Here is a 12,607-nt window from a genome sequence, read left to right on the forward strand (position 1 = left end):
CAGAGAGAGCAGCATATGTGCCTCCTGATGAGAGACTAATAAGTTTCGAAACCGGTAGAGGTGCTTGCTACACTCTCTGATTGAACTGGAATAATGATGCGGCTGTAGTTTCGTGTTGCAACGAAATGGAAAATGGTTATTCATTTTTGATTTACATGTTTACTCTGATTGGAGTACGAAGGGAACCATTCTCGTTGGAACTTTACCGCGCTGAGCATATTGGACGTGAATTATAAATTGTAAAATTCCTTCATATTCCTTAGTCTTAGCATCAGTTATGGCTTGCAAATTGTAGAAGCCTTGGAGGTGTTACAAGAGAAGGTTCCCATTGTCTTCAATCTGGTATGATGTAGAGTAACATTTTTGGATGTTGTTTTATGTGCTATTATATTGAAAACTTAGTTTTTTGCTAGCAGTTGCCGCTAGGGCATCCCTGCCATTTCGTTTGTTGCAATCCGTGACTGCACGCCGGGGTTTGTCCTAGTTGGGTCAGAGAGAGCAGCATATGTGCCTCCTGATGAGAGACTAATAAGTTTCGAAACCGGTAGAGGTGCTTGCTGCACTTTCTGATTGAACTGGAATAATGATGTGGCTGTAGTTTCGTGTTGCAACGAAATTGAAAATGGTTATTCATTTTTGAAAGAAGTATTGTATTGTATTGAATTTTATTATATTGTATTGTTTTAACTTGTATCGTATTGTATTGGAAGAGAGCGTTAGTTTACTGTATTTCTATAAATCATTTGTATAATTTCCTCGCTTTTATCGTTAATTAGTTTTGTAATTATATTTCTACCTTCGCTGGTTTTAATCTTCCAATCTCGTATGCCTTTCTTTTCTTGTAGTATTTCGTTCAGCTGTGTTATATTTTGTATTTCCTTATATCTTCCCTATACATTGTTTCAGCTATTTTGTTGATTTCTATTTTATTAAGTGTTCTTCAACGACGTAACTAGGATGATCCTAAGGGGGGGGGGGGTTACAACTACTGGAAAGTCTCTGGGGGTATGGTCTTAAGCGTATAGAACTCAAAATACATCCCAATGGGAGGGTGATAACCCCCAAAACCCTCCCTGGTTACGCCTATGGTGTTCTTGCGCCTTGCACAAGTTGTTTTCTCTTTTTTATTAGAGCTTATGTTTCCTTGGTGAGTTTTTGAACTTTATCTAATTTAGAAAACTTTTTCCTTGTGGATTTTTATCTAATTTATTATGGGAAAATTATTTTGATGTTGATTTGATATTATATTATAAGCAAGCAAGCAAGCATAGTGATTTAACCCAGCCTGAGAGACTTGCTCACCCCTAGAGAATGACATTCGGGTGATACAATTCATTGGGGCGAGGAGGATTAACTCCCGTTAGCAGGAATCACTCCACCCCGCTTCAATGCTCCAGACCATCCACTTACCCCCCGATAGCACTCTGATGCGCTATAGGGGCTCTCAATCAGCAAAGTGCTTATCATATGGGAGTCTTGGGTACACGGACTCCCATATGAAATCCTACCCCGATCAATGCAGGCCAGCGTGAGGCGCTCTATTCCCGCTATCTCTAGTGACTTATCTTCGACAGAGAACAAGGACCACAGTGGGTCCTTGTTCTCTGTCTTCGATCTGTTTTGCTTGCTCGGGCGCCGAGTCCCCACTCTGGGCTATGTCCAGTTCGGTGACTCGGCGCTCGAAGATGTGGGCCCCTCATGCCCGTTTTTTGGGTTTTGTTACTAATATTTTTTTGTGGCTTTCGCCTATTGTTAATATTTTATTGATTTGTTTAGTGGCTGAAGCCGTTTCGAAGTTTTTGTATATTTTTTTTGAGGGATGTCTGAAACGTATAAAAATCAACATTAATAAATATAATGAGATGCCAAAGGTGAGCAAGTTGTTTTCTTTTGATAGAGCTACGATTATCTAGCCTTTATTATATATTAACTAATATTTGCTGTTTGGGTCTCCTGTGTTTCCATCTATGGTACACATCATACCTTAATATCTCTTGCAGGATCCGGTTTGGGTGGTCTTCTAGCTCAGCAAATTTTGTTCTGGCTTTTTCCTCCATAATATCCAGTACTCTTATTTGTTTTAGGTCTCTAAATAAGAACCGTTCGGCGACATATCTGGGCACGTTTGCAGCTTCTCTGAGGCAGTTGTTGTGTGCCGCTTGTATCTTCTTTTTGTTACTTTGACTCGTGTGACCCCATGCAAAAGATGCGTATGTAATTATTGGCAGTATAATGCTATTTATAAGTCTTAATTTTGTTTTCATAGCTAATTTGCTTCTTCTTCCTGTGAGTCCTCTTATTGCCGCTCTGGCCGCTGCTGTTTTCTGGACTGTTGCGTTGACATGTGATGTGAATGTTAGACCTTGGTCCATTGTGACTCCTAAATATTTAGCTTTGTTTTGCCATTCGATGGGTCTGTCTTGCAATGTTAGCTGTTGTTCTGGGTTATCTCTTCTCTTTTTGAAGGTAACCGCTTGGGTCTTATCTGGATTTATTGCTATTTTCCATTGGATACTCCATTCTTCTATTGTATCCAATGCCGTCTGTAGATTTCTTACAGCTATATCTAGGTTCATGTGTTTTGCAGCAATTGCAGTGTCGTCTGGATATTATATTATAGGTTCAATGTTGATTAAGGATTTCAAGGTTTGAATCTTTGGTACGTTCTGTCAGTTTTTGTTCGTATTCGATTTTTCTGTATTTAAGCTAGTCTATATTTATTGTTTTTGCCTGTCCTTTTTAAGTTTTCCTCTTTCTGCCTTGGTGTTAATTCTTATTCGTGTTCTTAACATTCTGTGATCGCTACCTGTGCTTATCGTATTTAACACTTCTTCTTCTTAACGTGCCCTATCAAGTCCCCTTGACGTTGGCGATTAACATGGCGAAACTGTCTCTGTCTCGAGCTATTCTAAATAGGTGTTCTGCTTTCTTTATTCCTGTCCACTCCCGGATATACTTCAACCAAGAGGCCTGCTTTCTACCAACTCCTCTGCGTCCTTCGATTTTACCCATCATAATAAGTTGAAGAATATTATACCGGTCTCCCCTTACTACGTGTCCAAAATAGGCCATCTTTCTATATTTGATGTTATCAAGCAGCTCGCGGGTAGCATTTGCTCTCTTAAGGACTGCCACATTTGTCAGCATAGCCGTCCATGGTATTTTTAGAATACGTCTGTGCAGCCACATTTCAAAGGCCTCCAAACGGTTAATGGTGGATATTTTTAATGTCCATGCTTCGACACCATACAAGAGGACTGACCAAATGTAGCATTTAATCATGCGCTTTCGAAGTTGAAGTTGCAAGGTATCATTACAGAAGAATGACCTCATTTTTAAAAATGTCGTGCGGGCTATCTCGATTCTACATTTTATCTCTTTATCTGGATCTAGTTGTTCAGTAATATGGCAACCAAGATATTTAAAACTGGGTACTCTTTGAATCATATGACCATCAACATATAACCGTGAATCTTGATGGGCCAAACGGCTAAATACCATGTACTTTGTTTTTGAACAGTTTATATTTAGGCCAAACTCTCTTCCCACTCTGTCAATGGCATTTAAAAGGTGTTGTAATCCATTCATATCATCACTTAAAATAACTGTATCGTCTGCATATCTGATTGTATTTATCAGAATTCCATTAACCTTCACACCCCATTCCAAACTATGCAGCGCTTCCTTAAATATTCTATCTGAATACAAATTGAACAACAGTGGGGACAGTATACAACCCTGTCTGACGCCTCTTTGTATTTTGCATATTTCTGTTGATTTTCCATTTATGCAAGCTGTCGCTGTTTGACGCCAGTATAATTTTTCTATGATTCGTACATCTTGACTATCAACTCCTTTATCCTTTAGTATTTTAATTAATTTGTGATGTTGTACTCGATCAAAGGCCTTCTCATAGTCAATAAATACAGCAAAGACGTCTTTCCTTTGATCTCGGCATTTCTGCAATAACACATTTAGTGCAAAGAGTGCGTCCCGGGTTCCCAGTCCATTTCTGAAGCCAAATTGTGTTTCATCCTGGTCTTCTTCACATTTATCTCTGATTCTACTGTGGATGATACGTAGAAAGATTTTCAAGGTGTGGCTCATAAGGCTTATCATTCTATAGTCGCTACAGTTTTTCGGACGTTGTTTTTTTGGTAGGGTTATGAATTCGGACTTTAACCAATCTTCAGGGATATCACTTCAGGGATATATTTAACACTAATGTATCTAATATTAGCATGCCCAATTTCTCTTTTCTAAATTTTTAAGGACCATATTGGTTATAATTATACATATAGGTTATTTTTTGCATAATTTACTAATATTTATTCTCTATTATTTTTTCCCACTGATCCATGGGGTCCTCTTAAAATTTCATTTTGGTTTTCTTCTTTCCCTATTTTCTGCGTTGAAATCGCCCCTTAATATTACATACTTTGCTTTGTTTGTCATCTTGGATGTCACTTTCTTAGTCATAAGTTAGTTTACTCGGTCTACTTCTTGATTTTCATTTCCATTGTAGAATAGATGGTAGCCACTTTTTAGCTCGATAGATTGCTCTTCGTTTCGTCGTACTTTTGTCAGTCCTATCACTGTTTACTTTATTTTCTTAATTTCTTCTTCTAATTATAACAGCTTTCTTCCACACCTAGTGTGCATAAATTGAATGTATCTATAAACCTCTCAATTTTGTGATATTTTTGTAAATGTTTTATGTGTCTGCTTCTCTTATTTCTTATCAAATTTCCGCTCCCACCCCCTCAGAATCCATGAGACTGCCTGAAGTTTCAGAGCAAGATTCTGAGGCACTATCTCTACTCGCCTGAGGTAATTAGTTTCGGATATTCGACATTTCATATATATATATATATATATATATATATATATATATATATATATATATATATATACGTCTTCATATCAAGGCGAGATCCGACTAAATCGAGGACAACCCGAGATCCACCAATAGGAAATTAATTATTGGAGTATATTGTTCATAAGTATCTTTATAATTAACATATTAATCATGGCACACTTAGAGGGGAAAAGATTTCTGTACTTAAATTTTTCTGATAAATTTACAGCGAAACGAGATCCGTGGCTGAAAAGTAAAGGGGGGGACTTATATACGAAATTTTAGATATTTACCGTTCAACGCGAGATCACACACTGATGCCAGCTCTAAAGAGTATTAGTCGAGCGGTTGGAGCTCGTGTTGTATTGTATATTTCCCACGATATAAAGATATATAATGGGCGTAACTTTTAAGTATCGCTTCTTTTGTGTCTTTAAAGTCTACGATTGACCTTTCAGAAAGTCCCTTAGTTTTATTACATACATAAGGGTGTGAAAAAAGAAAAAGAATACTTGACAAATAATAACCATTTAATAATGATAATTATTTGCAATACAATATTTTAAAACTATACATTAATATTCTTAAAAAACACTTACTACGAAACCAAAATGTAATTATTATATTCTTAAATAATACAAATTGTTACAAAATAATTATTTAAATGATTGCTTGTTTTAAAAATACATTACAAGAAAGTAAAATTTTTTATAAATATTATTAAAGTTTAAAAAATAAAATAACTCAATATGTAATTATTATTTAATAGTTAAAAAATGATTTTAAGTAAAATGATTTAAAAGATAAAAAGAAACACACATAATTTTCAGGGTCAACTCCTAATTGCATGAAAATTTGGATTTAGATTCTACCCATCCCCCACTTCAAAGTTGAATTTGTGCCGTTGATTGCTTTTACTTGGAGGGTGAAAAAATATACGTTTAAAATAAGTCCGGAAACAGATCTGACTAAGTTTAAGCAACTTTTGTTCTATAGAGTTTTTTTAACTTAGGTACTAGGTTAATTTAGTAGTAGGTACTAGAGTCACTTGCGACTAAAAATATTTACTTTTCAACAAAAAAAAACACGTTTTTCGGCGGTTTTTCGCAAATACTCAAAAAGTAAGTATTATATCGAAAAAATATTCTTGGAAAAAATGTAGCATATAAAAAAAACGAAAAAATGGTATATTCTTAGTCTATAGAACCAGTAAAAGTAAATTTGTAGCTCATAAAAAAGACGATCTTATCCTTCAAATTCCAAATCAAATATTTTAACGTGATACATAGTACCAAAAAATGAAGCTCTTTTCGGGGAAAACCCATTAAAATTTTTTTAGTGTTAACAAAAAGCTTTATTTTATTTTATAAAAGTTATATACGGGTAGGAGAGACAACGGAACGAATTTTCGAACGTTTAAACAGACGACATCCCAGATTTACCAATTTCTGGACAATTGATCCAAAGGCTGGATTCTAACAACGAAACAGTTGTGGATTTTCAAGTTTTCAATGAGAGTTAGAATGAAAAAACATTAGTGACCTCGAGTATGATGGTTTGGAGAATTTGGCTGGTTATATCTGCCATAAATTGAAGGACTCCAGTATTCAATCCGAAGATGTTTCAACGTACACGTGGGTTGATCATTTGAGTAAGTGTGGTTTATGTAAACCATCAGACACTCTCTTGTCATATATTAAGTACCTGGAGACAATTTTTCCTTCCACATGAATGGTGATTCCATTTTGGTAACTAAAAATTATTTAGAAAACCTTATGTCCAAAAGTGTAACTGTAGACTGTTCTAACAAAGCGAACAAGTTATTTTTTAGGTCTCGGATGTACTTCCGAATTAAAGAATTAAACAAGTCTCTTAACAACCTGACATTGCGTAAAAGAAAAATTATAAAAACTGCTACATAGTTGCTGTATGTACGTCTATTTCACATGCACAAAATTTAAATAAAGTGCATGGCATGAAAACTGTAAAACTTATTTTTGTCTTTTCCAAGCCTCTTACTTAAATCTGATGAAATACATTATTTAAAAAGTAAAAAATTTTGTTTTTTATCAATCCATTAAATTTATGGTTTTATTTTGGGGCTTTTCTTCCCCTTGGTAAAAATTATATTTACTAATGTGTAGGACACTAATCAATTTTTTCCAACTAACGAAATATAATAGTTTTAGTAGATATCGATTATATGAATATTTTTATTTTCCGGATACCAATATAATCAAGAAACTGGGAACTTTACAAATAACTGAAAATCAATTTAAATAAAAGTAAATAAGGTAAGTGTACCAATAATGGGCACCTTAAGCAAACAAACTTGTTTTTCTCGCCTCTAGGTAATATTGAGGTCTCGATTGTTTTATTTATTTATTATATTATGTTTACTTTAAAGTATTATGTGACTATGGTGGTAAAATATTGTCTGATATATTTTAGAAAAAAAAGTATATATGGTGCCCTCATTGCCCCAGTAATGGGCACACAATTTTTCACACCACCCTATGTTGGGCACCCCTATATTGGGCACCTATAAAATGTAATTTAAGGTGGAAATGATTTTATATTTTATCAATACCAAGGAAAATAAAGTATTAAAACACAAATATGAATAACCTAATAGTCGAACAATGATTTATTTTTAACTTCTTCGTAAGTATTTAAGTAATTACATACTTAATATTGTTAAATAACAATAAAAACAATACATAATAAAAACAAAACTTATTTTAAGGTATTTAAGTATTTTGTTATTTTTCCAATACACTTATTTTTTTCTTAAAACTATAAATTAAATGACTATCTTTATGAATAATAGCAGGAGCAGAGATTACTCTAATAATTTGATTAATATTAATCGAGGAAATGTCTTTGTCCACAACCTTAAAAAGTTTTTTTGTTTCGTCCACAGACCTTAAGCCTTGGACAACAAACTCTCCTGGTTCAGGCCCTTTTTGTTGTACTATGCATAAGTACTGGTATACAGTTGTTCCCCTCTTACCCATTAAAAACTGGCCAATTATAAAGTCTCCTTCCTTAATTGTACTCTGGCTGACTAATTCAGTATTTTCGTCCTCACTACTTTCTGAATCAAAAGAAGACATCCCCGACTCTTCATAAATGATTGATTCAGAAGAAGAACTAGATGGAGATGAATGTACTACAACCTTTTGTTTTAATTTGCGCTTTTCTTCTGCTTCTTTCTTTTTGGTTTCACGTATTAATTTTCTTCTTTGCTTCTCGTCCTCTAACCTTTTTTTAGCTTCATCCTTTTTTGCAAAATAGGCAAGCATTTGAGGAGAAGTAACTACCGCTGGCAGCTTTTCTTTTTTTGCTCGTTTTTTTTTATCTTCTGAAGTCTCACCAGGCCAAAACAGAGTTCTTTTAAATGGAGAAGGTACCATTGGGTCTACTTTGGATCCAGATGAATGACCAATGGGTGGAGGAGTTGACGGAGTCATACCAGCATCAATCAAAGCATCTGGTGCATAATCTGGTGCTGTAGAAGGGCCCGCTAACTGATCATCTTGAGTTGGGGAAACACTAAGACCCCTTAGTTCCTCCTGCTGTTCTGGATTTTGAACCATCATACATTCTCTAGATTTCTGAATGTTAGATTGTTTTTCATTAAGCCACAAGTGGTATAAAGAAAAATCCCTTATATCACCTCGCCAGTCTCCTACATTTTTTTCAAATTCTTGCATTTTAGCTAGTCCTATTTTTTTCTCAAGTGTTTTAAGGAAAGTATCATGAGGGACACCAACAGACTGCAACTGTTGAAATGGATGCTGGGCCTTATGTTTTGACACTTCTGGTATTTTAACTACCGTTAGATCCCAAGGTACTAAACCGCATGTCTTAAAACCATTTTGAATGATTGTGGGTGCAAGTTTTTGTAATATGTTATTTAAAATAATCGGAAAATTATGCTTTTCTACTTGCCGACCTTCATTTGCCATGCGCCAATCAGCAACTTCCTGTCTCCAAAAGTCTCCAACTTAATTGAATGGAAAACAGCAACGTCCATAGGTTGTAGTACATGGGTCGCATTTGGTAAAAGTGATATAAGTTCAATTTCGTTGGCTGCACAAAAGGTAGCCAATGGCATCGAGATGTGGGACTTGTGACCATCCATAAAAAGTAAAACGGGCCGTGCGATGTTGTTATTTGTCAGCCAAGGATGAAAAAAATTTACTATGTATTCATAGAATGTCTCATGGGTCATCCATCCATTTTCTGACCTACCAATGGGTCATTCGGGGGGCATGGCTGAAACGATTAATTGCGGTAATCTTACATACCTATACACAATCATCGGTGGAGCAAGTTCTCCAGCTGCGTTGGCTGTAAGGAGCACAGTTAAATTTAATTTTTCATCGCCACCGGATGCCGTGTATACAGATTTAGAGCCCTTTGCGGCCAGAACCTTTCCAGGCTTCGGATTGAGATAAAATGCAGTTTCGTCACAATTGAAAACTCTTTTTGGATCTTCCAATGCTTCTCTCAAATTATTGTCACTTACATATTGTTGAACCTCCTGAAACCATTTTTCTATTTCTGCCTGAGTTGCTGCTCGTCTCTGAACTGTTAAGTTTTGACTGGTACGAGTGGAAACGTCAGGGTGGCGCTTCATAAACCCTTCATACCACTTCCTTCCAGGGTCACTGCTTCCATCTCCAAAAATGATATTTAATTCTTTTGCAGTTTTAGCAACGCTAAACATAAATGTGTCTTTTGTCACTGGGAAACCTTTGTTAGCCATCTCCTTGATCCAGCGAACAAAAACTAGCTCCTGATCGAGAGAAAAAACAGTGGGGGGACCCATGCGTGTTGCCACAAAAACATCTGTCCTTAACCTCCGTTGAAGTATGGGACGTGATATATTATGTTTCTTGGCCGTTGATTTTATCGAATTTCCTTCCCTTACTTCTTGTATGGCTAATTTGATTACATCTTCAGAGTACTTCTTGTACGACATAGTGATCCTGAAACAAAATAAGACAAGTTGCAAGACAAATAAAAATATGATTTGGAGTTCCTATGATGGGCACTGGCAATGTCCCTATATTGGGCATGGGTGCCCATTATTGGAACCAGTTTTTATGTGATACTGACGACCGTATCTATGTATTTTATATCCAGTGGACTTTTACATACAAGCACAATCCCACCTTATACCACATTTCTCAAGTTGGGCACACTGCCCATTATTGGTACATTGATAAAATTTGTGTTCCTAATTTGGGCACCCATGTTCAAAACCAATAAGATAATGTTTTTTATATTCTTGGAGACGTGTTTAATAATTTTATACATTAAGTATACAAACAAAGCCAATACCGCAATGCAAAACTAAATAAAGTTTGATGAAAAATAAGTATTAAAAAAACTTACCTCTTAGTAAATCGAATAATTTGAGGTTATTTTGGCGCGTAAATTCACAACCGCTTACAACAAACCACACACGGCAAAATTCACAGTCAAACTGAGGGCGGTATTTAGATGAATGGCAAGCCAAGATTCAAGGTTACTTCCCGCACTACTTTTTTTTGTGACTAAAAGCACAGTAACGTTATTTTATCAATATATTCACGGGGTGCCCATTATAGGTGCAGTGCCCAAATTAGGTACACTTACCTTAGTTTAATAATTTTCCTCTAAACTATAAAAATCACTTAGTTTCTTTTAGTCATAATTCATTCATTTGTACTATTCTCAAATTTCATTCGCGTTCGTATTACGAACGCATAGACGGGACTATGCTTTACTCTGTTGTTAACGTCATGCGCCAATCGGACGAGCTTACGTAACTAGAATATCAGGGTGTGCATATTTCCGGGTCCCGGTGAATTCGTATCTATTTTAATCCCCATCCTAATTACAGACCAACTGGCAACTCTGGTGCGCAGGTAATTTTTAAATAACGCATTAACTACCGGTGAATTGGTAACTTTCATTTTTTAAGTATTGTTGATAATCTAATATCGGTATTCCAGGTATTTAGCGCTGCACTCCTAGAAAATGGAAAAAATATCACAGGAAGTGAAACCGATGATGAAACGAAACGCAAAAGAGAAAACTTGGATGATTGTTTTAATAGAAGTAAAATTAAAAAACGGTCACCAAGCAAAGCAGGCAACGAAAACAAGGAAGACATGGAAAATGTTATGATTACAATAATGAAAGAGCTAATGAATAAAAACGATGAAATGCTTCAGGAAATAAAACCAATAAGGAAAGAATAACAACAAACCAATAAAGAGTTAATGGGTGTAAAAGCAGAGAAACAAAAACTAAAAAAAGAAGTAAAACAGCTACATGAATGAATGGAGCAACTGGAGAAATTTAGCAAAAAGAAAAGCTTGATCGTAACTGGGTTGAAAGTAGAAACAAATGATTATAAGAAATTAAAAGAAGAAATGGAAAATTTCAGAGCCCAAGAGTTGCAAATACAAATAAAACTAAGAAGTGCAAAAAAAAATAGGAGAAAGAGTATGCGCAATAGAAACAGAAGCCCTCACGGATAAAATGGAAATCCCAAACAAGAAACGTAAACTAAAACAGCATAAACATCGTATCTATATAAACAACGATTGGACATCGAAAGAAAAAGAAATACAAAAGGAAATAACTAAAATAGCAAAGGACGAAATAAGCAAAGGTAAGCAAACGAAAATCGGCTACAAGAAATTAATAGTGAATGGCAAAATCTAGATATGGGACGAAGAGAAAGAACAGCTGATAGAAAATTCAAAAAACTAATAAACGAAGAACAGCGGCTGAAATATGATATTGACATGGCAAAAAAAGACTCGGAAATGGAAACGGTTAACGAAAACAAAATAACGCACACAAAATAAAGAAAGAATCTCAATAAGAAGAAAAGAACAAAACCCATTAGAATGGGCTCTTGGAATATTAGAACCATGCTGGCAGCAGGTAAGATCCAAGAAATAGCTCTTGAAATGAAAAAATACCAACTATAAATCCTAGCCGTACAGGAAATACGATGGCAGAAAGAAGGAAAAATTGAGAAGAAAAACTTTAGCATGTATTATTCGGGAAAAAACAAACAGGGAACGAATGGTACGGCATTTATGGTGAACAAAAAAATGAGGGAAAAACTGATACAATTCAAAGCAGTTAATGAAAGGATATCTTACATAAGAAAATAAACAAGCCCACATCTCGATAGTCAATTGCTATGCACCCACCGAAGAAGCAAACCAAGAAGATAAAACAGAATTCTAAGACATCCTGGAAGAAACCTGTAAAAATATTCCGAGGAATGACATATTAATAATATTGGGTGATTTCAATGCAAAGATCGGAAAGGAGGACTATAATCGTAATGTAGCTGGCAAAGAAATCATTCATGAAACTACGAATGATAATGGAGGAGAAATCTGCAACCTAGCAGCAGCAACAAATACATATATAGTTAGTACTGGGCATAAACATAAAAAAGAAAACAAAATAACATGGATGATACCAGGAAGAATGGATGGAAACCAAATAAATCATACTCTAATTTCGAAAAAGTGGACACAAATAGTACAAGACGTAAGGTCATATAGAGGGGCAAATGGAGGCACTGACTACATATTGTTGATAGCAAAACTTAAGATGAAAATAATCAAAGCAAATAATCATAAGGAAGGAAAAAGGAGGAAATGGAATATAGCCAATCTGAAAACGCAAGAAACAAAGCAACAATATACAGAACAACTGGAACAG

The 12,607-nt window shown here is 35.3% G+C and overlaps 2 protein-coding genes across 5 annotated transcripts in view; one reads left to right on the forward strand and one right to left on the reverse strand.

Moving 5' to 3' along the window:
- LOC114334353 (phospholipase A1-like) overlaps positions 1 to 12,607 on the forward strand; it is a 49,220-nt gene that overhangs the window by 20,073 nt on the left and 16,540 nt on the right. The window lies entirely within an intron of this gene.
- Positions 9,123 to 10,468, reverse strand: LOC126881662 (tigger transposable element-derived protein 1-like). The gene is made up of 2 exons (XM_050646051.1): positions 10,265 to 10,468; positions 9,123 to 9,855 (listed from the first exon to the last, which is right to left on the reverse strand). The coding sequence occupies exon 2, from the start codon at positions 9,846 to 9,848 to the stop codon at positions 9,123 to 9,125; it is 726 nt and encodes a 241-aa protein (XP_050502008.1). The 5' UTR covers positions 9,849 to 9,855; positions 10,265 to 10,468.

Source organism: Diabrotica virgifera, chromosome 3 (assembly GCF_917563875.1).
Source record: "Diabrotica virgifera virgifera chromosome 3, PGI_DIABVI_V3a".
In the NCBI taxonomy this organism is placed as follows: domain Eukaryota; kingdom Metazoa; phylum Arthropoda; class Insecta; order Coleoptera; family Chrysomelidae; genus Diabrotica; species Diabrotica virgifera.

Excerpts from the sequence above, each read along its gene's own strand:
- LOC126881662 (XM_050646051.1), bottom strand. The coding sequence starts at position 9,848 with ATGTCGTACAAGAAGTACTCTGAAGATGTAATCAAATTAGCCATACAA.